This window comes from Sphaerodactylus townsendi, linkage group LG03, assembly GCF_021028975.2.
Source record: "Sphaerodactylus townsendi isolate TG3544 linkage group LG03, MPM_Stown_v2.3, whole genome shotgun sequence".
Taxonomy (NCBI): Eukaryota; Metazoa; Chordata; class Lepidosauria; order Squamata; family Sphaerodactylidae; genus Sphaerodactylus; species Sphaerodactylus townsendi.
This window is the reverse complement of record NC_059427.1, coordinates 13,896,798-13,923,940: the sequence shown is the minus strand read 5'-3', so window position 1 is coordinate 13,923,940 and position 27,143 is coordinate 13,896,798. Positions and strand designations below refer to the sequence as shown.

General features: G+C 48.8%; 1 protein-coding gene across 1 annotated transcript; it reads left to right on the top strand.

Annotated features, from left to right (window-relative positions):
- Positions 1-317: 317 nt before the first annotated feature.
- PRRT1 (proline rich transmembrane protein 1) lies at positions 318-27,143 on the top strand. The gene is made up of 4 exons (XM_048489545.1): positions 318-599; positions 16,880-17,292; positions 19,381-19,557; positions 23,860-27,143. The coding sequence occupies exons 1-4, from the start codon at positions 581-583 to the stop codon at positions 23,926-23,928; spliced, it is 678 nt and encodes a 225-aa protein (XP_048345502.1). The 5' UTR covers positions 318-580; the 3' UTR covers positions 23,929-27,143.

The following is a 27,143-nucleotide window of genomic DNA, read 5'->3' as shown; positions in this document are numbered from 1 at the left end:
TCTGGTCTGATCCAGCAGGCTAGTTCTTATGTTCTTAAGCCACCGACTACCACCAAGCTTACTCCCGAGTAACGCACGCCTCTGAGTCAACCGTTTTTTTCTAAACTAAAACCTCAGCATTCAGGTTAAATTGCCATGTTGGCACTTTGCGATAAATAAGTGGGTTTGGGGTTGCAATTTGGGCACTCGGCCTCGAAAAGGTTCGCCATCACTGCCTTATGGGCATAGGTGGGGTTGTGTAGATTGCTACTGAGAGGGATGTGTGAAGAAGACTGCATTCGTACTGTGCAGCCGCCTTAAAGAGGCAGCGAGAGCCTTGCCTGCCCCTTTAAGTTCCCCTCTCGTGTGTCTCCTTTTCTGTTCCATTGCCGCTCATCAATAGGAAGAGCATCGTTGCAGCCAGGCGAAGACCGCGTGGCTCGTGCAAGGCAGGGAGAGGAGCGGGGGGAAAGCAAAGCAGACAGGAGGCGGGGAGGAAGTTTCACTTGGGGGGGGTGACGCAGAGGCTTTTCTCCCTCTGCTGGGTCTCTCCCCCACCCCCTCCCCCATTTTGGTGGAAGCCACGTCAAGAGCAGCAGAGATGTCTTCCGAGAAAGCAGGTAAGAGAGAATGAATGAGGATGCCGCTGCCGTTGTGAGTGTGCAGGTGGGCGAAAGGTTAGCGCTTGGCTTGTGTCTTGTGCAGGGGCGACTCGTCAGATCAGTTGTGTTGGAGAATGCATGGTCTGCGGGGGAAGGCAGAGATGCAGGGCTGGGGGAAGAGTGCGTGTGAATCCGGATATGTGCATTGGGGAGAGGGTGTGGGGAGGAGGGCATGCTTATATTGTGTGCATGTATGTGTGCATTGTGTGCCCAAAAGGAAATGTGTATGTGTGTGTGTGTGAGAGAGAGAGAGAGGGCAAATTCATGATGTGCTCCGATATAGCGTGGGGGTGGGGGTGGAATACGTTATAAACATCCGCCTGAAGAGGATTACAGCTTGTGCATGCGGGGTATTTGGCACATATGTGCTTATATGTTGCTCCTGAGCTGACATGATTGTGTTTGGGGAATGGTGTGAGGGAATGACATGTTCCAAGGGAAGCCGAGAGCTGAATAGTCAGGAATATATGAGAAAGGGCATGCCAAGGTAAGAGGATCTGGGATGCATTTTGAGCACAAATAATTAAAGGGTCTTGTGTGTATGTGTGTAAGTGATATAACTGGACGTCTCCGTGAAGGGAGCCGAGACAAACCACAATCATGTGGGCAATGGTGTGTGTGTGTGTGTGTGTGTGTGTGTGTGTGTGTGTGTGTGTGTGTGTGTGTTGCCATGGAGGGGTGGAGAGGCTGTGGCAATTTGTGTGGCAGGGGCAGTGTGCTCCGGACAAATGTGTGCACATCAGATCTGTGATGTCATCCATTAACGGTTGATGCTTTGATGTGTGTGTTTGTGTGTGACATATAGAGTGTGAAACTGTTTTAGGGGGGGGTCCCGTAGACAACAGAGCAGAGGGCTAAGGCCGCTGATAATGATGGGATGGCATAGTTAATATGACCTGCTTGTGCCTCTTGTGCTTGGGAGAGACCGTGTGTCTCGGTATTACGTATGGAGGAGGACAGAGCCAGACGGGGGGGGGGGGCAGGTACCTCAGGCAGAGGCCAGAGGGGGGGGGCACTGGCAGGAAGTGAGGATGTCTCATAGAAGAGATGGCTTGTTCTGCAGTGCCTGTACCCCCTGTTCCCCCATTCGACCGCTGCTAGGAGATGGGGGAAACTCAGTTGCCCAGCAGAGATGGCTCCTTCTGCAGCACACACTTATCCTGTTCCCCACATTAGGTTGCTTCTAGGAGATGGGGGAAACTCAGTTGCCCAACAGAGATGGCTCCTTCTGCAGGCAGCATACATGTCCCATTTTCCCAATTAGTCTGCTGCTAGGAGGAAGACCCTGCACCTTGCAGCTTTTGGGTGAGACTATGACAAGCAAAAGAGGAGGGGTGGGAGCTAAAGGTCTGTGAGGAGATGTTCAAAGATGTTCAGGTGCTATACAGTGGGAGACCCCAGGTATCCTTTCTTGGCCTCCCTCCTTTCTCTGGCAGAGGCGCGCTCTCTCTTCCTCTTGCCAAAACTTCCAATTCCTTGTGTTCCTGCCGCCCCCCCATCCGTTCAAGGGCCACATATTGACATAAGAACTAGCCTGCTGGATCAGACCAGAGTCCATCTAGTCCAGCACTCTGCTACTTGCAGTGGCCCACCAGGTGCCTTTGGGAGCTCACATGCAGGATGTGAGAGCAATGGCCTTCTGCGGCTTTTGCTCCCGAGCACCTGGACTGCTAAGGCATTTGCAATCTCAGATCAAAGAGGATCAAGATTGGTAGCCACAGATCGACTTCTCCTCCATAAATCTGTCCAAGCCCTTTTTAAAGCTATCCAGGTTAGTGGCCATTACCACCTCCTGTGGCAGCATATTCCAAACACCGATCACACACGTTGTGTGAAGAAGTGTTTCCTTTTATTAGTCCTAGTTCTTCCTTCCAGCATTTTCAATGAATGCCCCTTGGAAAAATGAAACTTCCGGGGTGGGGGGAAGACTTAGGATACATCCTAAATCAGTGGTTCTCAACCTTCCAAATGCTGTGACCCTTTAATACAGTTCCTCATGTTGTGGTGACCCCCAACCATAGAGGAGCAGTGTCTCGGTTCCTAGGACAATAGGAAATACGTGTTTTCCGATGGTCTTAGGCGACCCCTGTGAAAGGGTTGTTCGACCCCCCAAAGGGGTCGCGACCCACAGGTTGAGAACCGCTGTCCTAAATGCTCACAAGGGGATAAGAGTTTTAGGACCTGGTGATGGTTAACTGTTTAGAATAGACGCCTCACTCCTTTCCCTCTCCCCTGTGGTCTGCTGAGGAGCTGGGAGCCCGGAGCACCCTGAAGTTGAATGGGGCACAGGAGAAGAAGACAGGTGCCCCACACCACACTGTTTTAAATCTGGGAGCCATGTTATGCTTGGTTTTGCCGAAGCGAAGGCCATGAGAACACCTTCTCCCTCAGCGGCGTGACTTGGCCTTCCCCAAACAGCCTGATTTTGCATCTTAGTAAGGGTAGTGGTAGACAAGAACGGAGGGCCTGTTCACATGTGTGTCAGTCACTTCTGACTTAATGAATCAATGACCTCCAAAATGTTCTCAAGTTAACAGCCTTGCTCCGATCATGCAAACCGTGGGCCGTGGCTTCCTCTTTATTGAGTCAATAAATCTCATGTTTGGTCTACCTCTTTTTCTGCCGTCTTCAACATTTGTTAGCGTTATTGTTTTTTCCAGTGACTAAAGTACAATACTTCAGTGCAGTAATTTCAGCTTCTAGCACCGTGGTGGCGAACCTTTGGCACTCCAGATGTTATGGACTACAATTCCCATCAGCCCCTGCCAATTGGCTACGCTGGCAGGGGTTGATGGGAATTGTAGTCCATAACATCTGGAGTGCCAAAGGTTCGCCACCACTGTTAGCAGCATAATTACCAGATAAAAATTTGCTTACTTTATTAGGCTGCAAAGGAGTGTGAGGTATGTTTGATGTTTCCCATGTCATAATTATATGTGCTGTATTCAAAAAAATAAGTGGGAAAAGGCTATGCTGGAAAACTTTATCCTTGGCTTGGGTTTTTATATGTGTAGGTGTCAAACTCGCGACCCTCCAGATGTTATGGACTACAGTTCCCATCATGCTGGCAGGGGATTATGGGAACTGTAGTCCATAACATCTGGAGGGTCACGAGTTTGACACCTATGGTGTAGAGCACAGGTGTCAAACTCGCGGCCCTCCAGATGTTATAGACTACAGTTCCCACCATCCTCTGCCAGCATGATGCTGGCAGGGGATGATGGGAACTGTAGTCCATAACATCTGGAGGGTCGCGAGTTTGACACCTATGATGTAGAGGATTTGAGGGAATATTAAAATATTATAGATAGAATAAATTATGTTGACCTCTATGAACTGTTAATGAGTAATTACACTTTTACATTACTTTATCTTATTTAATTATGATAGAATTTAATTGGTTGTTGATTATATACATTGATTATATATGTATATTTAAAGAAAAAATATGTATGTAATATTACGGGGTTGTCATTCTGTACTTTTGCCCCCCTTCAAAAAATGTAGATTCAGCCCTAAGCGAGGAACATAATGTGATTTGGCTGTGAAGATAATGGTATTTGTATGAGTGTTGGGAGAGAACCGAGCGAGAGTGTTGTGTGAGACGGTGTGTCAGTGGATTTAATGATGTGATCCCACTGTTTTGTGTATTTGTCTGTTATTTGAACAAGAGGGATATCGGTTTGTATCCTGGTATTTGTATAGTCATGCTTCAGGGTTGAGGATTTTGTAGATAATGCAGTGGACATTTAAATAGAGTGTACTGTGGGGTTGGTGTGTACATCTCAGTATTTAGAATCTCTTAATTCTGCCTTCCGTTATTTCTGTGTGAGGATTAGAAAGGAGGTGAAGTGTGGAGCTTGAGGTTGGTTAAATGGCAAAATCTCACCCTGTGTTCATTCTTAGATCAAGCAGTTTATAATGAGGTTTTATCAAAGGTGGACTTTTTGAAGTCCAAAGATACATGAGAACTCAATTCACTCGATGGAGTTGCCATAATTTTGACCTTTGAGTTTCCCCGTCCCTTCCAGAGGCCATCACCATTGTTGACAAAAGAACACATGATCTATCTGGCCAACACTATCAAGGGTATCTGTAGATATAATTGGGGCTGGGGGGCTGGATCACTTTAGACCTCTTGCTGATTGGTTGGAAGTGTGGATGTCTCATAATACATTAAAATCAGTACATTTATGATTTCAAGGAGGACTGAGTGACCACCTATCATACATTCACAGCTAAGTTTGCCTAACTCATCATCTTTAGTTTAGAGAGGAGACGTCTGAGGGGGGATATGATTGAAGTCTATAAAATTATGCATGGGGTAGAAAATGTTGACAGAGAGAAATTTTTCTCTCTTTCTCACAATACTAGAACCAGGGGGCATACATTGAAAATGCTGGGGGAAAGAATTAGGACTAATAAAAGGAAACACTTCTTCACGCAACGTGTGATTGGTGTTTGGAATATGCTGCCACAGGAGGTGGTGATGGCCACTAACCTGGATAGCTTTAAAGGGGGCTTGGACAGATTTATGGAGGAGAAGTCGATTTATGGCTACCAATCTTGATCCTCTTTGATCTGAGATTGCAAATGCCTTAACAGTCCAGGTGCTCAGGAGCAACAGCCGCAGAAGGCCCTTGCTTTCACATCCTGCATGTGAGCTCCCAAAGGCACCTGGTGGGCCACTGCGAGTAGCAGAGAGCTGGACTAGATGGACTCTGGTCTGATCCAGCTGGCTTATTCTTATGTTCTTATGTTCTTAACTCCCAGGTGGGATTTGGAGTTCTGCCAGAATTACAACAAATATTCCAGATAATACAGATAAGTTTCCCTGGAGGGTGTACTCTACTGCTTTAAACCCCATTTTTGAGGGTGTACTCTACCGCATTAATTTTGAGGGTGTACTCTACAGCTTTAAACCCCACCAAGGTCTCTCCCCAGGCTCCACGCCAAAAGCTCCAGGAGGGATCGAACCCAGAGCTGGCAACCAAAGACTACACAACTTCCAAAACACACTTTTCTATCATACCTCTCGCATTCTAGCCAGTTAAATACGGTCATAGTTCATCCACGAAACAATTCTGGTCTTTATTCACTGAATATCCCACCAACTTCAACACATGCATACCCTACTACACTCCCACATTCTTGTCTGAATTCCCTCTCACAAATATCCTTTTGGGCGTACAGTTTCATTGGTGACGTATGCACTGTTGCTTTCCCACATATATGTACATCCTTCAACACTAGAACTTCCCAGGAAATTCTTAGCTGTGGCATGGGGAGAATGACTATCTCCTGCTCTTAACCACAACGCCACTGCTGCTCCTTTTAAAAAGATTTTAATTTTACAAAACCTCTTGTGAGTAACAGTTGTCCATTTATAAGCCGACTGAGGCAGAACCAGCAGACTAGGTCAGCGATGGCGAATTTTTTCGAGACCAAGTGCCCAAATGGCAACCCAAGACCCACTTATTTATCGCCAAGTGCCAACACGGCAATTTAACCTGAATGCTGAGGTTTTAGTTTAGAAAAAACTCCGAGGCGTGCGTTACTCAGGAGTAAACTTGGTGGTAGTCAGTGGTTTTGCTTTGAAGCAACCGTGCAATTCTTCCAACGGGTGAATCATGACCCTAGGAGGGTTTACTCAAAAGCCAGACCCATTGCCAGCAACTGAGCTTACTCCCAGGTAAAGGATCACACTTTAGTTCTTTGCATGAAAATCAGCGGGGTTTAACAGCGCTTAACAGGGTTACCTACCCTGCTTCCCCAAAACTAGGTCTTAGGTTTAATGCTAATAATCGAGCCCAGCAGCCCAGGCCAGCCTAGATGTGTGTGTGTGGGGGGGCTCTGTTTGCGCGTGCCCACAAAGAGGACTCTGAGTGCCACCTCTGGCACCCATGCCATAGGTTCGCCACCACTGGCCTAGGTCCTCCAAAGTGAATTTAAGGCTGAGGGGTTTTTGAATTCCAATTGTCTTTCTCTTCGTTGGGACGAAATGCCACCAAGCGATCACTTCGTTATGACACGCATCCTTCTCATCTAGTCATATTTGCCACCTTCACACCCTCTTGTTTTCCCCTTCCCCGACTTTCCAGGGTACTTCATCTTTCCCCCTCTATAAATAGAAGGCAGTCAGGCGCAAGCAAGATGACCTAAAAAACACTAACAGAATTTCACTCACACTCTGGAGGGGTGGCCTACTTTGTCGAATGAGGGGTGCGTGTGTTTTGGGACTGTACTGTGTGGGTTACGCAGGCATGTCCTGGGCCAAATCACAGTGGGCTGCTGTGTATCACTGTGGCAAGCAAAAGAGATAAACTATATTTTGACTAGACAGACTCGAGATGCCATCAGTTAATGTGTTTGTTCTCTTCGAACTGCCGTCTCGCTTGACACTAAAATGGATGGTGCATATTACACTGATTGGGAAACTGTAGTTGTGCTGTTTCGTTCAAATGTTTTTGCTGCACGTTTGACTGTCCATACAGCACCTCACACCCGTTAAAGGGTGCCCAAGCAGAGGCCAAGGAAGGACTGAATATCGATTAAAATGGGATGAAATGTGACCAACGGCTTACGGGGTTTGAAAAGTAGGACATGCTTGATGGCCTGTCTCCGTGAGGAAAAAATCTACCCAAGTTGCCCGGAACTATTTTGAGAGGGAAAAGAGCTGAACAAAAATGTACACAGTGTAATTAAAGGCTAGCGAATTCAACACACCTTCGAGGCTTACCCTATAATTAATCAACAACAATCGCCTCAGGAAAGAGTTTGGATTAGGCTTGAGCGCTGATAGAAACTATAGGTCAATTTCGGGTTCGTGTACTTTTAACTCGGTGAAGCTGAATAGAGCCGATGTCAATTGACTCTATTTGGCTCCTACAGAAATATTTGGGTTAAAAAAACTCAAAAATTATAAGTTATCCTTCCAATCCCTTTTGTAGGGGAAAACAGTGGAGGGAGAGAATTGCCCCTGCTGTCTCCTCAACACCCGCAGGGCTTGAGAAACACAGGCGGGAGCAAATCCTGCATGTAGGATAAGGTGAGCAGATGATCACCTTTGTGAACCGGGACGGGCGGGTAGGTGGGCGGCCGCGCATGCGTGCGCAGCCGCAGGAGCGCACTGCCTTCTGGAGCGCTGCTGTTTCCCGCCCTGTCACAGGGCAGGAAACGGCAGCGCCCCAGAAGGCCATGCTTCTGCAGCCCCGCTCGCGGGAGGCTGCCGCTCTGCCTTGTGCCCCAGAAGGCAGTGCGGCAGCCTTCCAAAAATCGGGACAATTGAAATAACCCGCAGGACGCGGGACAAATTGTTTGAAGGCGGGACTGTCCCACCAAAAGCGGGACGTCTGGTCAGCCTAATGTAGGATCGTGTCAGCTTTCCCCCTACCTCTACTCTCAAAGGCAGAAGACCTTGGATAGCAGAGGAGGAGGGGTGGTGGTGTTGCATGTGGGACTTCCACATCCAGGACTCGGCCATTTCTTCCCCACTCTGTCACCTCCCCCTCATTGGAGGGCTTGGGAGATGGCAGGGCGATCTGGGGCGTTCAGTTCTCTCTTGCCGACAAATCATGTTCAGCTTTATTGGCTCCCAGGCTTATTTATTGGGAAATTAAAAACCTGAAAAAAAATCCGATAAGGCTGTGGAGTTGGGTCTTCAGGGCCTTGAGTAATGATTTGGTCTGAGATGGGTTTCGTTTGTAAATAATTGAATGTGTATGGAATACAGAATGCCCTTCGCCTCTCTAAATGGTCAGCTTACACCTGTCTAGAATTAAGGCATTCGGGATAAGTTGAGGTCCCCTCTCTGTTCTTTTAGAAAGAACATTCAGTGGTGGAATCTCCCTTCTGCAAAGGGCATGATCCGTTCTACCACTTCGTTGTTTGGCGTACGTAAACCAGACCTGCCCTGCCTTTCAGCGGGAACGGCAGTCCAGGTGCTTTGACCGAAGCTTAAAATCAGAACCAAAAGCTGCAGTATCACTCCCATTCCCAAGAAAAAACTCTCCTAAAAATTACAAACAGTATCACAGTTTCTGATGGCACATGCTTAGAAATGGACTGCAAATTAGAGTTGCCAATCTCCAGGTGGTGACTGGAGATCTCCTGGACTTACAACTGATCTCCAGGAACAGAGATCAACTCACCTGGAGAGAATGGATGCTTTGGAAGGTGGACTCTATGGCATTACAGGCTATTGGAGCCCCTCCCCTAACCCCAAGCCTAAACCTGCAAAATCTCCAGGTATTTCCTAACCGAGAGCTGGCAACTCTAGCCGCGAATACAATATAATGGTAACAGGCTACAGGAAATATTGCATGTAGACCCAGAAACAAACAAATAAAAATGTCAGCCATATTGTCCCATTCTTCTTCTTGCGATATTCACACTCATCGTTTCTGTTCTGGTTTTCTCAAGATGCCGAGGAATATACTTGTTAAACTGAAGCCAATCGGAGTAATGTTTCTACCCTTCTTTCTACTTGAAAAGCCTGCATCGAGACTGTGGCCCATTCCACTCGGGCCAAGAAACACGGGTATAGGATGCTATATAACCCGCTTTTTTGGGAGGGGGGCTCCCAAAACGAGTCTGCCCCATCTTATTTCCCCCAACTTGTGTTTTTTTAAATTGCTAAACAAGCGATCCTTTTGAAAAATCCCAGGTTGGAGCTGCTCCCGAGTGAATGACCGGGCAGGAGCACGTTATTTCCCTTCCTTTTACCCTGTCCTTCACGGTCAGGGAGAAGCAGCCCACCATTACCTAGCCGTTGCAGAGAGGTCCCTTTTCCTTTAAAAACTTTTTTTGTGGCTTGCAGCTGTGTAGCTATGCAAGTGCAGCCGGTCATATTGTGGGACATCGGTTTGGCTGTGGGGGTTCATTTGTGCATGCCTGTGTAGCTGTGCCTGTGTTGCAAGTAATTTTAAAAAGAGAGAAGCATCTCTGTGGGCGATTCCGCACATGAGTAAAATAGGTTCGACCCAGTTCCCTGAGAATGGTACTAACCTAGGTTGAAGTCATTGTTGTTCCCCACTACAACCAGCTTGATCCCAGCTTGGAGGGCGGAATCATCCTGTGCCTCTTTGCCGCTCCATTCCGATTGGCTATTGTTCTATGGCCATGTTCTGTCTATACCCAACTACGTTATAAAAAAAACTGCCACAGGAATGGAGGGACGAAGGTGGCGTTTTTTGATTGGCCAGCTGTACGCATGCCCAAAACACTCAGCTGTGATTGGCTGCATGGGGGACTTCTAGCACCAGAGATTCCGCACTTTACTGGAATCGAGCTGAGTTTGAGCGTGGTTCCCTGAAACAGTAGTAGTTCCCAACTGGAGTCGGAAATTTGACCGTTACACGGGGCGAAGCTGGTACAAAACCACGTCGATCCCAGTGGTTGTGTGGAGCACTTAGGTCGAACGCAGCTCGAACTTAGGTTGATTACGCAAGTGCAGAATCGACCTGTGTGAAGTCATGACAGCAACTCGGATTATTTCTGTGTGCTCCAATTGCTGCCTGCACGGATGCATGTGAATGGGAAAACAGGAAAATAGGTTCCTTTCTCTCGACTGAAAGAGTTGCTGTGTGGTATTGGCTTGTTTTGAGTATGAAACATTACTTTGCACACTCATTAAAATGCACACTTTCTACACGCCTGTGCCAGAAGCCCCTGTAAAACAAGCAGATGATATCAACCCCTAAAGATACTGAAAACCAAATCCTGGTGCTTCTGGAGCATACATTATCATTTGCAGTCAATGGACTAGCTAAACATGCACTGAAGGCACCATTAAGGTCTCCCGTTTGCTGTCTTGCAATGAATAAGATTAACCTGCTCATTAAAGAAAATGTATGCCGCGGAACTCAGGCACAGAAGTACTGCTGGGTAAATGGCATTGTTAGCCAGGGATTGAAACTTAAGCAGGGCATATAAAAAGCCCAAATGATAGGGGGTGGGGAACGGTTTCAGCGACTTCAGCGAGGCAGCAAAGCACAGCCTCCTCCTTCGAATGATCAGAGACAAGAGGAGACAAGGTGAAAGCAGGCAACTGCCGAGAACAGCACAAAAGCCAATTCCTCCTCTTGCTAACAGAGCGATAAAAGGGTTTATTTCGAGCCCAGCATTCGCACCCGGGCACTGCTGCCCACGCTGCTCCCCTCTGTTTGTCTTATTGTGAGTACCAGAACAACCGGCTGGTGAGCTGGGATGCCAATTAGGACAGTAACCCTCCAGCTTGTATCCTGCACAAGGATAACAAACGTGCTACAGCAAAGGCGCTGTTTTGATAATCGACGGTTGCTGTGTGCCCAGAGTGCCTGCCCACAGAAACAGTCACCCGCTGTGCCTCGATATTATTCCTCGCTCTGTTCCTACTTCCTTCCACTCAGGCTCTGCGGGCAGAGGATAAATCTACCATATCTCTGCCTCTGGTGCAGTTAGATCAGTGGCGGTGAACCTTTGGCACTCCAGATGTTATGGACTACAAGTCCCATCAGCCTCTGCCAGCATGGCCAATTGTGTTTCCGCAGTCCTACATTCCTGCTGGGTGATCTTGGGCTAGATCTCTAGTGGCTATCTCTAGCCAATTGGCCGTGTTGGAAGGGGCTGATGGGAATTGTAGTCCATAACATCTGGAGTGCCAAAGGTTCGCCACCACGGAGTTAGGTGATCCGATGCCTATCCATCCTTTGAGGAGGTTTCTCGCTGTGACTCAGCATGAGTTACCATGCTTGGCTTCCATCTTTCTGATTTAGGGTAGACAACTCTGGTTGAGAAATTCCCAGAGATGTGGTGGTGGTGCCTTAGGAACAGAGTCGTGCCGGCAGAAAATGGCGCCTGGGGCAAGACCTTATTTTGCCCCTGTGCCCCCCCAATCCGGCCCCACTTATGGTCTCCTCCCTGTCTCATCTTCCCTCTGCCTCTTCCTCTAGTGGGGTTGGGCCGAGGGGTGTTCGTGCCCACAGCCTGCCGTGCCCTGCTGGCTGCTGCCGCCCCCCCGGGCTCAACCTCCATCGGCGGCTGGCCACCTCCCTGCCTCGTTCAGCGGAGACTGGAGGATTTGCGGCTTCGGTGTGTGGAGATTTTGCGCCCCCACATGATCAGATGGGTGGTGCCCTGGGACGTGCGACACCCCGTGTCCCTCCGGCAGATATGCCCCTGCTGAGGACACCAAGGTTTGGGGAGGGACTTAGCTAGGTATAATGCCATAGAGTCCACCCTCCAAAGCAAACTGACCTCTGTGGCTAGGAGGTTACTTGTAATTCTGGGAGATTTTTAAACCCAATCTGGAGGTTGGTATCTTTATTCCAATGGGGAGACATTCCCAGGCCAGTGGTTTCAAAACTAAGGTGAGGAAGGAACGCTTAATAAATGTGGGTAATGTTCACTTGCTCGAAAAGCAAATTTTTTCCTCCTGGGGGCAAGAGCAAAGTTTTCTGTCAGCTTTAGAAAGGAAATGTGCCTCAGCTACCAGTAGTATTTAGAGGCAAGCAATCGTGTCACACACAACTTTACAGCTCTTATAATCATCGTAGAAGAGTGGCTATCTCTAGCCAACCCACACGTTCTACGCACTGGCTATTGTACTGAGGTGGGCCCACAATGCACCAGAAGAAGAGGAGTTTGGATTTATATCCCCCCTTTCTCTCCTGTAGGAGACTCAAAGGGGCTTACAATCTCCCTGCCCTTCCCCCCTCACAACAAACACCCTGTGAGGTAGGTGGGGCTGAGAGAGCTCCGAGAAGCTGTGACTAGCCCAAGGTCACCCAGCTGGCGTGTGTGGGAGTGCACAGGCTAATCTGAATTCCCCAGATAAGCCTCCACAGCTCGGGCGGCAGAGCTGGGAATCAAACCCGGTTCCTCCAGATTAGATACACGAGCTCTTAACCTCCTACGCCACTGCTGCTCCAGGATGGAAATCATTTTGTTCAGGAAAGTGAGTATGTCCCAGGTTGAATACCACATCAGGTTCAAGGTGCTCCTTCCTTCCTTCCTTCCTTCCTTCCTTCCTTCCTTCCTTCCTTCCTTCCTTCCTTCCTTCCTTCCTTCCTTCCTTCCTTCCTTCCTTCCTTCCTTCCTTCCTTCCTTCCTTCCTTCCTTCCTTCCTTCCCTCCCTCCTCCCTCCCTCCCTCCTCCCTCCCTCCCTTCCTTCCTTCCTTCCTTCCTTCCTTCCTTCCTTCCTTCCTTCCTTCCTTCCTTCCTCCCTCCCTCCCTCCCTCCCTCCCTCCCTCCCTCCCTCCCTCCCTCCCTTGAAACCCACATCATTGTATCAAAACCATTTAATTCATGTCCTTTAAATATATGATGTAAGCACGTCTGTACTTAGAATTGACTTTCCTATAGAAATATTGCAAATTAGTGATCTGTTTCCTCACATTGTAAGATGTATTTCTGGGCAAGTGTCCAATGATTCACAATTATCTTTCTAAGGATAATTGTTTGCTGAAATGGTAAAAATGAATTTTCTGGACTTCTCTGTTCAGCCACTGACAATATGGGCCTGGGTCTCTGAAAATGATCACAACATCTGTTTCTTCTACTGTAAGAGGCCCCCAGCTTTGTAGAGTCTGTGAGCATTTTGGGGATTTTGAGAACAGGCAGTGGGTGGTACTATAAAATGGCTGCCATGGGGGAGGTAGGAAAAATCATAGAGTTGGGCAGTTCCATAATAAGGGCAATTCCAAGCCCATCCTCCTCCTATGAATGAGGCAGCTGTTTTTGAACAGGTGCTCCCTCTAGACACAAAGTAAGGTCCTCCAAAGTTAAGGTGATCAGATGGTCACCTTTGTCAACTGGGACGGGGGTAGGCGGCTGCGTGCGCATGCATGCGCAGCCGCAGGAGCGCACTGCCTTCTGGGGTGCTGCCGTTTCCTGTGACAGGGCGCTGCCGTTTCCTATGACAGGGCGGGAAACGGCAAGCCCCAGAAGGCCGTGCTCCTGCGGTCGCGCGCCCGGGAGGCTGCCGCACTGCCTTGCGCCCCAGAAGGCAGTGCGGCAGCCTCCCAAAAAGCGGGACAATTGAAATAACCCGCGGGACGCGGGACAAATTGTTTGAAGGCGGGACTGTCCCACCAAAAGCGGGACGTCTGGTCAGCCTGTCCAAAGTTCCTCCTGCTCCAGTGAGGTATTTACTCCAGCCACTATTGACTCTTTGCAGACAGACAAACAGGCACTAGGAAACACACTGGTAGGTGCCTTGGCAGCAGATGCCCACTTGTAGCAAGATGCCTAAGAACGTAAGAACATAAGAACAAGCCAGCTGGATCAGACCAAAGTCCATCTAGTCCAGCTCTCTGCTACTCGCAGTGGCCCACCAGGTGCCTTTGGGAGCCTCCTCCTGGTTAGGCCCTCCCTCCTGCCATTGCTCCCAGGAGTAGAGGGAGAGGACTGGAAATGATGCCTGGTGATGCATGAGGTCACATTCACCTGAAAACCTGAATGTGACATAAGTGTGTTGGGTGACACTTTCGTCTTCCCTGAAAAGTGTACCATAGAGGTTTTGAGGATGGCCCAAGCGTCACTTGACACACTGAAATCCCACCTGAGATTCTGAGCTATTCAATAAGGTTGTTTGCTCTAGGTTAGGAAAATCCTGGAGACCTGAAGGTAGAGCTGGGTGGTGGTGGTGGACCTCAACAGGGTATAACAGCACAAGGTCTATCTTCCAAAGCAGTCATTTTCTGCAAGGGAACCCTAGAGATCAGTAACTCTGGGACGTCTCCAGGCCTCACCTGTATGTTGGCAACCCTAGGCAGATACGATGTCATGCATTTTCGGATGACATTTCTGCCTATGATCCTGTCCCCAAAGTTCCCAAGAACAGAAGACAGTGGCTCGCTTCCTGGCACCCAGAGTATCATGTTGAGGATCACAGTTCTATACAATGCATCTTTTGTCAGGCCTGGACATCTGTCTTTTTGTGGCTCATAATAAGGGGACAGGCAGTGGAAGGCTGTGTGTTGGAAGATGGTCACACAGGAAAATGGTCACACAGTGTCTTGCCCTCAAGGGCGCCCTCCTGAGGTCAGTTGCTGAAGCAGACAAATTTGAGCTGGAAAAACACTGCTCTGGTGACCAGATAAGAGTTAGTATTTATACCAGGCTCAGCCAATTCAGGGGTCTCTCACTGTGTACCTGAAAATAAGTCTGAGGCCTAGTGACACCCAGTCTTAGATTCAAGGTTGGCTTTTTTTGCAGGCCTTTGGGGACCACAGTATCCAAAGGCCTGCAGCATATGAATCTAAGATCCTCAAGGCCTCAGACTTGGCCCTCAGGCCACAATGAAAGACAAAGTGGCTTGAGCCTAATATGGCTCTAAAGCTCCAGTCACTGGCTTTTCCTGCACAGCAAAAACAAAATGTCATGCAGACGTTCTAAAAAAAAAAGTTTTCACTTTTGTTTGGTCTGCGCAGTATGGAAAAATTGAGCGTTGCCAGCAAAAACAGTTCTTTCCCCCCCCCCCCCCATTTTCTGCTGTTTCAGAGATCCTTCATGTGGCCCGCTATTCAGTGGTGGGATCCAAAAATTTTAGTAACAGGTTCCCATGGTGGTGGGATTCAAACTGTGGCGTAGCACCAATGGGACTGGGCGGGGCATGATGGGGGCGTGGCCGGGCATTCCAGGGGCGGGGCATTCCTGGGCGGGGCTGTGGCAAGGACGCAGCCGCTGTGCCGGTCCTTGGGCGGGAAACGAATGCACACAGGCGCAGGCTGCCACGCACGCTGGTGTACCTCCTGCTAGACTGCTTCCAGCTCTGCGTCCTACTGCTGAGAGGAGGGGCGTAACTAAGGCAAAAATCACGTGGCAAAATCGCCAATTAGTAACCCCCTCTCGGCACACACAAATAATTAGTAACCTACTCTCGGGAACCTGTGAGAACCTGCTGGATCCCACCTCTGAGATTATTCCAGTGTCTCACACACCGCACCATCAGGAAATTCTTCCCCATATTTAAATGAAACCATCTTTGCTGTGGTTTATATCCATTAGTTCCAGTTCTGTCATCCAACACAACTGAGAACACATCCATTGGTTCTTCTACGTGGGATGCCAGGGACATAGAGAATTTGCTCCCATTTCACATCCAAACTGGACTTTTACCTACTTTCCATGTTTTCCACCACCTTCGCAAACATGGTTTGGGAGTCAGGCCTGGAATGGATAAAACTTCTGAGAGCAGGGAGGGGAGGGGTGTTTGTTGCCGGGTCACTGAAGGAAGCCGAGCTCTCGCCTGGACTCTGGAGAGACTAGCCGTTTTGGGACCATGTGCTCGCCCCAGGGAGCTGACCCAGTCTTCCAGGTAATGGGACCCCTGTGAGGATTATAACCTTCCAAGCTTTAGAGCCTACCCTATTGTAACAACTGCTAGAGTATGTTTAGAGAAAGGGACAGAGGATTTGTGTTTATATCTCATTTGTTTTGGAAACCCTTGTGCATTGCTAACACATACTTGTAACCATTCTATTTTTAATAAATGCTTTTGAACCTTAGATGTGGGGAACAGTTCTCTGTACCACTTAGGCCTCCGCCGTTGTAGATGTGCTATCACAGTGATGGCGAACCTTTTCGAGACCGAGTGCCCAAATTGCAACGCAAAACCCACTTATTTATAATTAGTAATCTACCCTCGGGAACCTGTGAGAACCTGCTGGATCCCACCTCTGCCGCTATTTGCTGAAGGTTTCCCATGACGTTTCCTCTGCTTGCACGTGATGGTGCCCTTTTTCACTTTCTGTGGTACCGTCTTTCCCGTTGATGCCCTAATTGCATGCGTATTATGCTTAATGGTTAATCCAGGGTTGCCTCTTGACAGACGTTTAAAGTGGATTAGGTGGAAAGATGGTAACTGGGACGACGTTACCAAGTGAGCTGGTCGGCTAAGAATTTGAACCTTTGGTCTCTTCCTTTCTAGCTTGATGACTGAGCCATTACACTATAGACTATACCATCTTTCCGAGAGGTGTGTTAGTTTTTGCGGGAGACATACAACTCCGCATGACTGCCCACACTTTGGAAGACAAGGTTTAGGCTCAAAAAATTGATAAAGCAGAAAATTTCGCTCTAGTTGTGTCTTTGACAAACAGAATAGTAATTATGGGAGATACTTGATATGTCATCTTTGTCTTCTTCTAGAACTCATACTGACTGAAACTAATATTTTGCTGAGTATCTATGGGCTTTTCTCTAACAACCTTTCTCTATTTTTCCTCCCTCTTTGTCTCCCCTCCCCCGCCCCTCAGGCCTCCCTGATTCTGTCCCCCACACCTCTCCCCCACCGTACAATGCCCCCTTACAACCCCCTCCGCCACCCCCACAGGATGCCCCCATCCCTGGTTACAGTGACATCCCTGCCACAGCCATACACTCGGGCACCGCCACCCTGCCCAGACTCGGAGGGGCTGCCACACTTCCTCGTCCTCCCCCATCTTCCGCCACCCTTCCCCGTCCTCCTCGCCACCATTCAGCCACCCTGCCCCGCCTTCCCCCCGACCCTTACATGCAGGAGACTCAGTTCAACGGGGCGCCCCAAGGCTATGTCGTTCAGACACATCCGCCTGTCGGCACCCTGCCAATCGGAGGGTATATGCACCCGGGATATCCGGTCCAGCTTCAGCCTTGCACAGCTTATGTACCAGTCTACCCTGTTGGGGCGGTGAGTTTCTGTGAGAATGGGAGTGTCCTTTCAGATGGGCATCCTTATGTGGACAAAGGCATACAGCCTAGCCCTATAGGGACATGGGGGGCCTTTTGGTCACATGGGGGGCATGGGGGTTGTATCCGGGCGCCATCCCCCCCCCCGATACGCCTCTGTATGTGGGTGGCGTTTACTTGTCCTAAACACCACAGAAATTTATGTGTCTTCTGTGGTTCGGAATTCCAGAGCCCAATCAAAGTTTCCTTCTTTTCTTGCTGTCCGAAATCAGTTCTCTGATCTGTTCCCACCGTTCCTCGAAGGGGTTCGGTGAGGCATGCCTTGTTCTCTCTCCTTGCGCTTTATTCTCACAACAACCTTGTGGAGTGGGTTAGGCTGAGAATGTGTGACTGGCCTAGGTCACCCTGTAAGCTTCAAGGCAGAGCGAGAGTTTGAGTCTCCCTGGTCCTAGCCTAACATTCCGATGATGAGAAACACGACAGGGATTCCTCCATGCAGAGATCCCATAATAATAGATAATCTTCCTTGGACATCAACAGGCTCATCAGTGTCAATTCTCGGCATTTTTTGGCCACGTGTTGCACCAGAAGCATGCTAAGGGCACCCACAGAAGAAGAAGAGGAGTTTGGATTTATATGCCCCTTTTCTCTCCTGCAGGAGACTCAAAGGGGCTGACAATCTCCTTGCCCTTCCCCCCTCACAACAAACACCCTGTGAGGTAGGTGAAGCTGGGAGAGCTCCGAGAAGCTGTGACTAGCCCAAGGTCACCCCACTGGCGTGTGTGGGAGTGCACAGGCTAATCTGAATTCCCCAGATAAGCCTCCACAGCTCAGGCGGCAGAGCTGGGAATCAAACCCGGTTCCTCCAGATTAGATACACGAGCTCTTAACCTCCTACGCCACTGCTGCTCCTGGAGCCCACAAGTCGATGGAGAAATCCAGCAAACTTCGCTAGGGTGCTCTCTTTGGGATAGGATTGGCACTGGATTGGCATTTGGAATAGGATTGGGTTCTCTGCAAGGCACAAGTCACCGACTTGCAGGAATTTTTCGGCCAATGTGGAGTTAGAAAGGGATCCCCTTAGATCTGTTTCTATATGAGCCACTCTGAACCTAGCCTCTTGCTGGGGTAAACCACTCAGGTGGGATATAAGCCCAAAATGAAATAAAGTAAACAAATTAAGTAAAGATGGATCGTTTGCCAACCACCTCCCTACAGCCTCTGGTCAGCAACTACTTATTTTAAGCAGGGAACCATATTTTCTCTGTGGGTTGGGTTTTCGATCCCCTGAGAAAGACCCATTTCTCTTGTGTTCTCAGTAATCGACTGAGATTCCTCTGTGATCGTGGGGAGGACTTTTGAAAAATTCATTTTTTCCCTCTATATAGGGCAATTTGAAGCAAGCTGGCAAAATCTGTAGGTAAAGTTAAGTGGGTAAAATGCTTTTTCCTTGACTGTATAATTTGAGAGTGAGAGAATGAGATAATTCCCTCTCTATAGGAAGGTGGTGTGTCTAGAAAGATAAGCTGAAATTTTCTTCCTGACAAGGGACGATCATGCCAAAGAGATGTTCTCCCCCTGCTGTTATCTCCATTTCTGCAGCCTGGAATGATACAATCCAGGCTAAGCTTTGCCACTTGATTCCACTAATTATAGAAGTGGAAGATTTTCCTTCTAGCCCTGGGAAGGTATTTCAACATACTTTGCTCCTTTCCTTCCTAGATGGTGATATTCTCTTTGAAGAGAGAGAATATCTTTTGTGGGTGGGTTTTTCCGGCACTTTAGAATTCCCCGGGAGAGCTACTCATTCAGCAAAACCTGGTGGGAGAAGTCTTCCAGAATTGTTCCACATCGGATTGCAAAAAAAGGAAATTGTATTTTGCCACCTCCTCTCACAATAAACACTCCTGAGATATAGTTAGCTGACATTTGAGAACGTGATCCCCTACTTGAAGTCTGAAGTGGTACTGTCCGGGAAGTTCTCATCCGTAGGTCTGCGCCGCCTATCAGGCTCAGCTCTGCATTTCTGGAGTGGAATAAACGGGGGAGCTCTTGTTATTGTGACACCACTTCCTATCTCTTGCCCTAGTCGTACCCCCAGGGCAATCCTCCTCCACCACCGGCTATGTCTCCAACACAGGTGACACCTGGCATTGCTGTCCTGGAACCGCGCCGCCCGCCGCACGATTACCTTCCCATTGCTGTCCTCACCACCTTCTGCTGCTTCTGGCCCACGGGCATCATTGCCATAATCAAGGCTATACAGGTGAGTATCAGGGAAGTGACGAAGGGGATTGTGCCCAGGGTTTGTTCCTGACGGATCTTCAGGGACTGCAGTTCAGAGGTGGGATCCAGCAGGTTCTCACAGGTTCCCGAGAGTAGGTTACTAATTATTTGTGTGTGCCGAGAGGGGGTTACTAATGGGTGATTTTGCCACGTGATTTTTGCCTTAGTTACACCCCTCCTCTCAACAGTAGCGCGCAGAACTTGAAGCAGTCTAGCAGGAGGTGCACCGGCGTGCGTGGCAGCCTACACCTGCATGCATTCGTTTCCCGCCCAAGGACCGGCGCAGTGGCTGCGTTTTTGCCACAGCCCCTACCCAAGAAGGCCCCACCCCCAGAATGCCTGGCCACGCCCCCGTCGTGCCCTGCCCAGCCCCATTGGCGCTACGCCACTGCTTGAATCCCACCCCCATGGGAACCTGTTACTAAAATTTTTGGATCCCACCACTGCTGCAATTGTATACTCAACAGGTACATCAGGAAGGGAAGATTAAATATGTATGTTAGGGTGAGTGTGTGCTCAGAGGCAGCACACGTGTTTTGCACACAGAAGGCTTCCAGCTTGATCCTGGCTGCACTCGCATGGCGCGATTTCTATGGTCCTTCTCTTGCTGCTGTGTGAGGGAAGACAGAAGGAAAATGTTGCTGATGTGGGTAAGACCTTCAAAAAATACCAATTTTCCCATCCACACAGCATCTTCTTCAGGGCACGCCCAGCCTCATCGATCTCCAGCATTGATTGTGTGGGTCTGGTGTGGGATGCTGAGGGCCGGGGCGGCTAACATGTTGGTGTACTGATAACCTAGCACACCAGCAGATACCCAGCTCAGCCTGTTAGAAGTGGTATCAGGATGGGCGTTGCAGGAACCCAGACTGATAATTCTGGGGGATTTCAGTGTCCATACTGATGTGGCCTGTTCTTCATAGGCTTTGGGCCTAGCGTCTTCTATGGCAGCACGAGGACTCTCCCAGGTCGTTTCCGGTCCCACTCATCAAGCAAGCCACACACTGAATTTGATATGTTTTATGGACGTGAATGTGGGTTTGATTTCTATACACAGATTCAGTGGTGGGATCCAGCAGGTTCTCACCAGTTCCCGAGAGTGGGTTACTAATTATTTGTGTGTGCCGAGAGGGGGTTACTAATTGGGTCTGCTTTTCCGCTAGAAATTCCATTAGGTCCAAAAATCACAAAGTCCTGTTGTTTCCTATGTGGCTGGTTAGCGAAGGTAGAAAACGGGATAATTCTCCCTGTTGGGCTGTTTTAAAAACTTGTTTTAGTAATATGGTAAAGTTCCTGGTTTAAGGAAAGTATCCTTCTTTTGATTTCTAGAAACAACATTAAGTATTTGAAAGTATGAAGTATTCGACAGGCAGTCAATTAGAGGAGAAGTAGTTGTTTCTGTTGGCAGTAGACGATGGGACTTGCTATAATGAGTTTAAATTATGGACAGAAAGATACCAGCTGGAAATTAGGAACTTTTTTTTTACAGTAAGAGTTTTTTACAGTAACAGCGAAATTATTAATGCCCCACCCCTGGAATGCCTGGCCACGCCCCCATCATGCTCCGCCCAGCCCCATTGGCGCTACGCCACTGTTTGAATCCCACCACCATGGGGACCTGTTACTAAAATTTTTGGATCCCACCACTGCACAGATTGGTGTGTTCAGACCACTTTGCCCTGACGGTCCATCTGGGATTCCCAGCCCCCAGTCCTGCATCAGCAGTGATGCTTGCCTGTAGAGACTTATGGATCCAATTGGGACCCAGAATGCTCTGCAGATACCTCCAGTGACTCTTTAGGTGAGCTGATAGATGTCTGGCATTGCTGTCTCATCAATGAGATCACACTCTGACATCTTCTTCACCCTCACCATACTGTGGGGCTATGGATGAAAAGTCTAAGGCAGGGATCTTCAAACTATGGCCCTCCAGATGTTCAAGAACTACAATTCCCATCAGGCCTGCCACTTGGCCATGCTGGCAGGGGCTGATGGGAATTGTAGTCCATGAACATCTGGAGGGCCATAGTTTGAAGATCCCTGGTCTAAGGTGACTAGAGCGGGTTTGGCAGCATACTCATGATGAAGCCACAAGAACATCTAACTGGATGTTTCTGAGATCCTATGAGGTGGCAGTGAAGGCCGCAAAGAAATGTTATTACTCAGCCTCCATTGCATCCACTAGCTCATGTCTGTCTCAGTTGTTTAGATGCAGGGGTGTCAAACCCATTAGCTACGAGGGCTGGATATGACATAAATGTGACTTGGCCAGGCTCTGGGTGGGGAGGGGTGGCTGTCTTGCCTGACCGCAGAATGGCTCTGTGTGTATGTGTACCTGGACTGGTGAGGCCATAGCAGGGTGAGGTAGCTTCCTTGAGAGGGCTTATCCTATGGGCTCGCCAAACCAGATCAGCAGCGGGGGGGGGGGGGGGGGGGTTGCCTCAGTTGGCTCACGGGCCTGATAACCCCCTGAAGGGGCTGGCTCGAGTCCTGAGGCCACATGTTTGACACCTCTGGTTTACAGTGTTAGGTCTCTTACATCCTGCTTTGAGGGATCCCAAAATAGTGATTGGGCAATCAGCGGTGAGGTTTTTGTAAGCCACTTTGCAGATAAAATCTTGTTGCAGATAAGACATGGATACAGTGAGTGAACTGGAGGCTCTTGGCCATCTTCGGGTCCTCTATTGGACTAATTCAGCCGACTCTCCAGGGCTGCTGTTGATAGAACATGAGGGGGGATATGATTGAAGTCTATAAAATTATGCACGGGGTAGAAAATGTCGACAGAGAGAAATTTTTCTCTCTTTCTCACAATACTAGAACCAGGGGGCATTCATTGAAAATGCTGGGGGGAAGAATTAGGACTAATAAAAGGAAACACTTCTTCACGCAACGTGTGATTGGTGTTTGGAATATGCTGCCACAGGAGGTGGTGATGGCCCCTAACCTGGATAGCTTTAAAAGGGGCTTGGACAGATTTATGGAGGAGAAGTCGATCTATGGCTACCAATCTTGATCCTCCTTGATCTGAGATTGCAAATGCCTTAACAGTCCAGGTGCTCGGGAGCACCAGCCGCAGAAGGCCATTGCTTTCACCTCCTGCATGTGAGCTCCCAAAGGCACCTGGTGGGCCACTGCGAGTAGCAGAGTGCTGGACTAGATGGACTCTGGTCTGATCCAGCTGGCTTGTTCTTATGTTCTTATGATGTGGGTGCCTGCTGGGAGCCCCAAGTTTGACTGTGGTGGCATCTGACATCTTTCTTGCTGTGGAGTGTTTTGTCAAGCCTATCCTAAAAACCTTCGCCATGTTCTGAACAAGAAACTGGCCCCTTTCAGATACAGAAATGTCTTGGAACATTGAAGGAATATTCAGGGGAAAGGAGACAGCTCGATCTCTGCCAAGACATATGCTGAGCTCACTCCCTGTTCAGGGCTTGCTGGCGCCCGTCATCTCCCACATCCGTACACGTTCTGTACTCTCGAGTCGAGAGCTTCGTTCTGTGTTCTGAAAATAAGCCAGTGCTCTGAGGAGACTGGCGGCCATTTTGTTGAGCTGGCCAAGCTGGTGGGCTCTACCTTTGGCCAAGGTGTTGAGAGGCTGTGCTTGATAGATTGATGGTCTGATCCACTATAAGAAGAAGAAGAAGAGTTTGGATTTATATCCCCCCTTTCTCTCCTGCAGGAGACTCAAAGGGGCTGACAATCTCCTTGCCCTTCCCCCCTCACAACAAACACCCTGTGAGGTGGGTGGGGCTGAGAGAGCTCTGAGAAGCTGTGACTAGCCCAAGGTCACCCATCTGGCGTGGGAGTGTACAGGCTAATCTGGGAGTGTACAGGCTAATCTGAATTCCCCAGATAAGCCTCCACAGCTCAGGTGGCAGAGCTGGGAATCAAACCCGGTTCCTCTAGATTAGATACATGAGCTCTTAATCTCCTACGCCACTGCTGCTCCAAGGCAGCTTCATGTGTATAACCAGTTGGCATGTAGACCAACAAATAGGGCATAATGGTCTTCTCCTGACGTTGCCCCCTAGTATTGGTATTCAAAACTGCCTCTGAGTATGGTGGTTTCCTTTAAGTCCATCCTTGGCTACTAGCTGTGGTGACTATCATCCATCTGCTGCCTCAAGCAGTGCCATCTGGCAAGATCTACCATATTTGATTTTGGGAATCATGTAGCTCAGCTCTCAGTTTCCACTGTACAAAGTTTGCAGAATAGTGCATGGCTTCTCCTAGTGCTGCTTTTTGACACTCCCATCCCCAATGTTTTCACTTCTGTCAGGTGCGGACCGCGGTCGCCAACGGTGACATCGTCACAGCAGAAATCGCCTCTACTTGGAGGTCTGCATGAATCCTCCCTTCATCAGCTCTGGAGTGTGGGCATCACACCATGACCTTGTGCACCATCCTCACTGTGGTGATCATCATTGCTGCTCAGCACCACGACAACGACTGGGGACTCCCCTCAGAAGGACCGACTGCATTGTTTTCGGCCTACTCCTGTACTCACTTCAAGTAACTGGTGGCATGCACAGGCCTCAAATCCCTGGATAACCATCAAAGGTTCCAATGATGGTCCTTGGCAACCACGGCTCCCCTGAAGTTTTTAGCAGCTGTCTCCTCCCCTGGCAACAGTTACTTGGAAAACACTGGGCAACGGTCTCCCGCACAGTCCTTGGCTACCGTTGCCTCTGCGAATGGCTCATACTCAGCAACAGACTTCCAGATGACTGCGATCAGACTGAATTTTGATGCACATACACACACCCCTAGGTGGCCGGGTCTTCCCATAAGGGTCTAGTAAATCTAATCTTTTCCTCTCATTCACGTTTAATTAGAACATTTTGGCTCGGCTTCCTTTCTCATTCAAGGAGTAGGTCTCCTATTTCTAGTAATCCCTATTGCCACCATCTTCCTCCTGCTGCGTTTGCATGCACAGTGCCACTGACTTCCAGAATAATTTTTTAAAAAAAATCCCTGCTGCCTCAATCCTGGTTGGGCTCTGCCTCTGTTCTCTCTACCCACAGTCTTGCATCAGCTACTCAGCAAGTTTAGGAAGGCCTGCCTCTCCTATGCTCGACCGGTGTTTGTGACTAGTGAAATGCAAACAAGTCGTGATCTCTTCATGGCCATGGTGTTCTGCAACTGCCCCCCCCCCCCCGAGTTCTGGACTTGGAAGAGGCCTTATAGACCACTGAGTCCAAGCTCTTTGGAAATGTAAAGCTTCGTTATTCCCCACGGGTGGCAGTCCACCCACTGTTTAAAGACCTCCACCCAAGGGAGGGCCCCCTTCTATAAAACTGGTTCCAGGGCAAACCTGCCGATATGGCTAAGAATCCTGTAACGCTTTCCTCTTGCACCTGCACCTCTAAGGCAGGTGGCGCCGCCTAATTCGTGGGCGTTTTGTGTCTGCCTCTTCCTAGTTTTTGATCCTTATCAGACTTCCTAGCTGTTTGGGAGGAGAGCAGCGCAATTGCTTCTGAGTTGTTCCTTTTCTTAATCCCTTTGGATTAAGAGTTGTTCCCTTTGGAGGACAGCAGCGCAATTGCTTCTGAGTTGTTCCCTTTCTTAATCCACATTCAGGATAACAGTGGAAACAACTGTTGTGGAATTAGGAAAGAAAACTAACTTTCTCCTTGTTCCTCCAACCGTTAGGGTTTAGCAAGCTAGCTGCCCCCTGCTTGCCACAGGACCTTTAAGGAGTCCCTTTTCTGTACAGCTTTAAGCAATCCCCCCTTTTCATCCCAGCAGTGGCGTATCTACCTAGGGACAAGGGGTACCCCTTGTCTCCGGGCGCCACTCTTCTGGTCACGTGGGGGGCGCAAAATTGGCCCCCCCACGTGACCAGGAAGTCCTGCTGCCTTGTCGTTTTCGCATGCCTCAACCGATCCGTGTCAGTCGACGGGGAAGGGGAGGAAACGACGAAGCACGAGGACTTCCTGGTCACGAGGACTTCCTGCTGCCTCCAAGCACCCTCAACCCCCCCAGGGGGTGGAGCCCGGGGCATCAGGGGGCAGAGCCGGGGGGGCTCAATTTGTCTCCAGGCGCCATTTACCAATGATGCGCCTCTGCATCCCAGCCATCTTGCACTACTCTTCCTTTATAATTATCTTTTTTTTTCTTGAGAAAAATGAAAGACAGAAAAGGTAACTAAGACCTTTATTCTCCTTTCTTCATCTTTATGCTTTCTTATGGATTTTATAAACGCTTGTGCTAAATGACAAACATACCCCTAACTAGCCATCACGGCAATCTTACAAGGCAGGTTAGGTGAAGAGAGTTTATACACTGCTGAGGCTAGTCCAATCTTGTTGGCTCTTGGAAGCTAAGCAGGGAATGCCTTGGCCAGGGAGTAGACCAAGCAAGCCCAGCTTTGTCACACAGAAGCAAGCAATGGCAAACCACCTCTAAATGTTTCTTGCCTTGAAACCTTCTTGAGGGTTAGCCATTAAGTTGGCTGCAGCTTGGGAACAAAAATAACCCAAAAGTTCATTGAAGCACATGGGCTTAGAAGGGTCTAACCCTGCTTAAAGATGGCCAATGTTAATAATTTTATTTAGATAAGAAGAATTTGGATTTATACCCCACCTTTCTCTCCTGTCGGGAGGCTCAAAGGGGCTTACAAACTCCTTTCCCTTCCTCTCCCCACAACAGACACCTTGTGAGATAGGTGGGGCTGAGAAAGATTTGAGAGAACTGTGACTAGCCCAAGGTCACCCAGCAGGCTTCATGTGTAGGAGCAAGGAGACAAATCAAGACAAACCCGCCACTCATGTTGAGGAGTGGGGAATCAAACCCGATTCTCCAGATTAGAGTCCACTGCTCTCAACTCCTATGCCATGCTGGCTCTCAGCTCTGAAAAGCCCATCCGTCATTGCCAATTAATGCGCAAGGTTCCATACATGAAACCACACGAAAATAACACATCAAGCTTTTTTAAAAGGGGAAAATGAGATGGGGCTGAGAAAAGTTGCATTTTAGGGAATCCACCACAGCAGATTTTCTGCAAGCTACCAGAGAACAAAAAGTCATCAGGCACTCTTTAAAAAAAAAATATTTCAGAGGAGTGGGGAAGACCACTTACTGTCTACCACAAAAAGTCTGACTTCCCCCTCTGACATGGGGTGTTAACGGTGGTATATCCAATCAGAGGTATGTCTGACCAGACTGAGATTCCAGGTAAGTGACTTGTGTCGGGCAGCTTTGGATCACACCTGTTTCAGGCTACAGTTGTGGGAAGTAACATTTTTACACATTCTCCCCCCAAGTCAACTGCACCTTGCGTGCATGTTTAGCTGAGGGAGAGATCAGTTATCAGGAGACGACTCATCTGGGTTCAGGTGAAAAGATTTCCGGCTGTTCTATCATTCCCGGTGCCTCTCCCCAAAAACCTTTGTGCCAAACCCACATTCTGTGACATGGAAAACAAAACAAAACAGAAACCTCCCCGGTTCTTTCCCCCACTTTTTCTTGGATGTTGGACTCTGTGGTTATATTATTATCTCTGTTGCAAGTGACATGGTTACAGAATCTCGATTACTTAATAAAGATACTTGATTCTCAGTA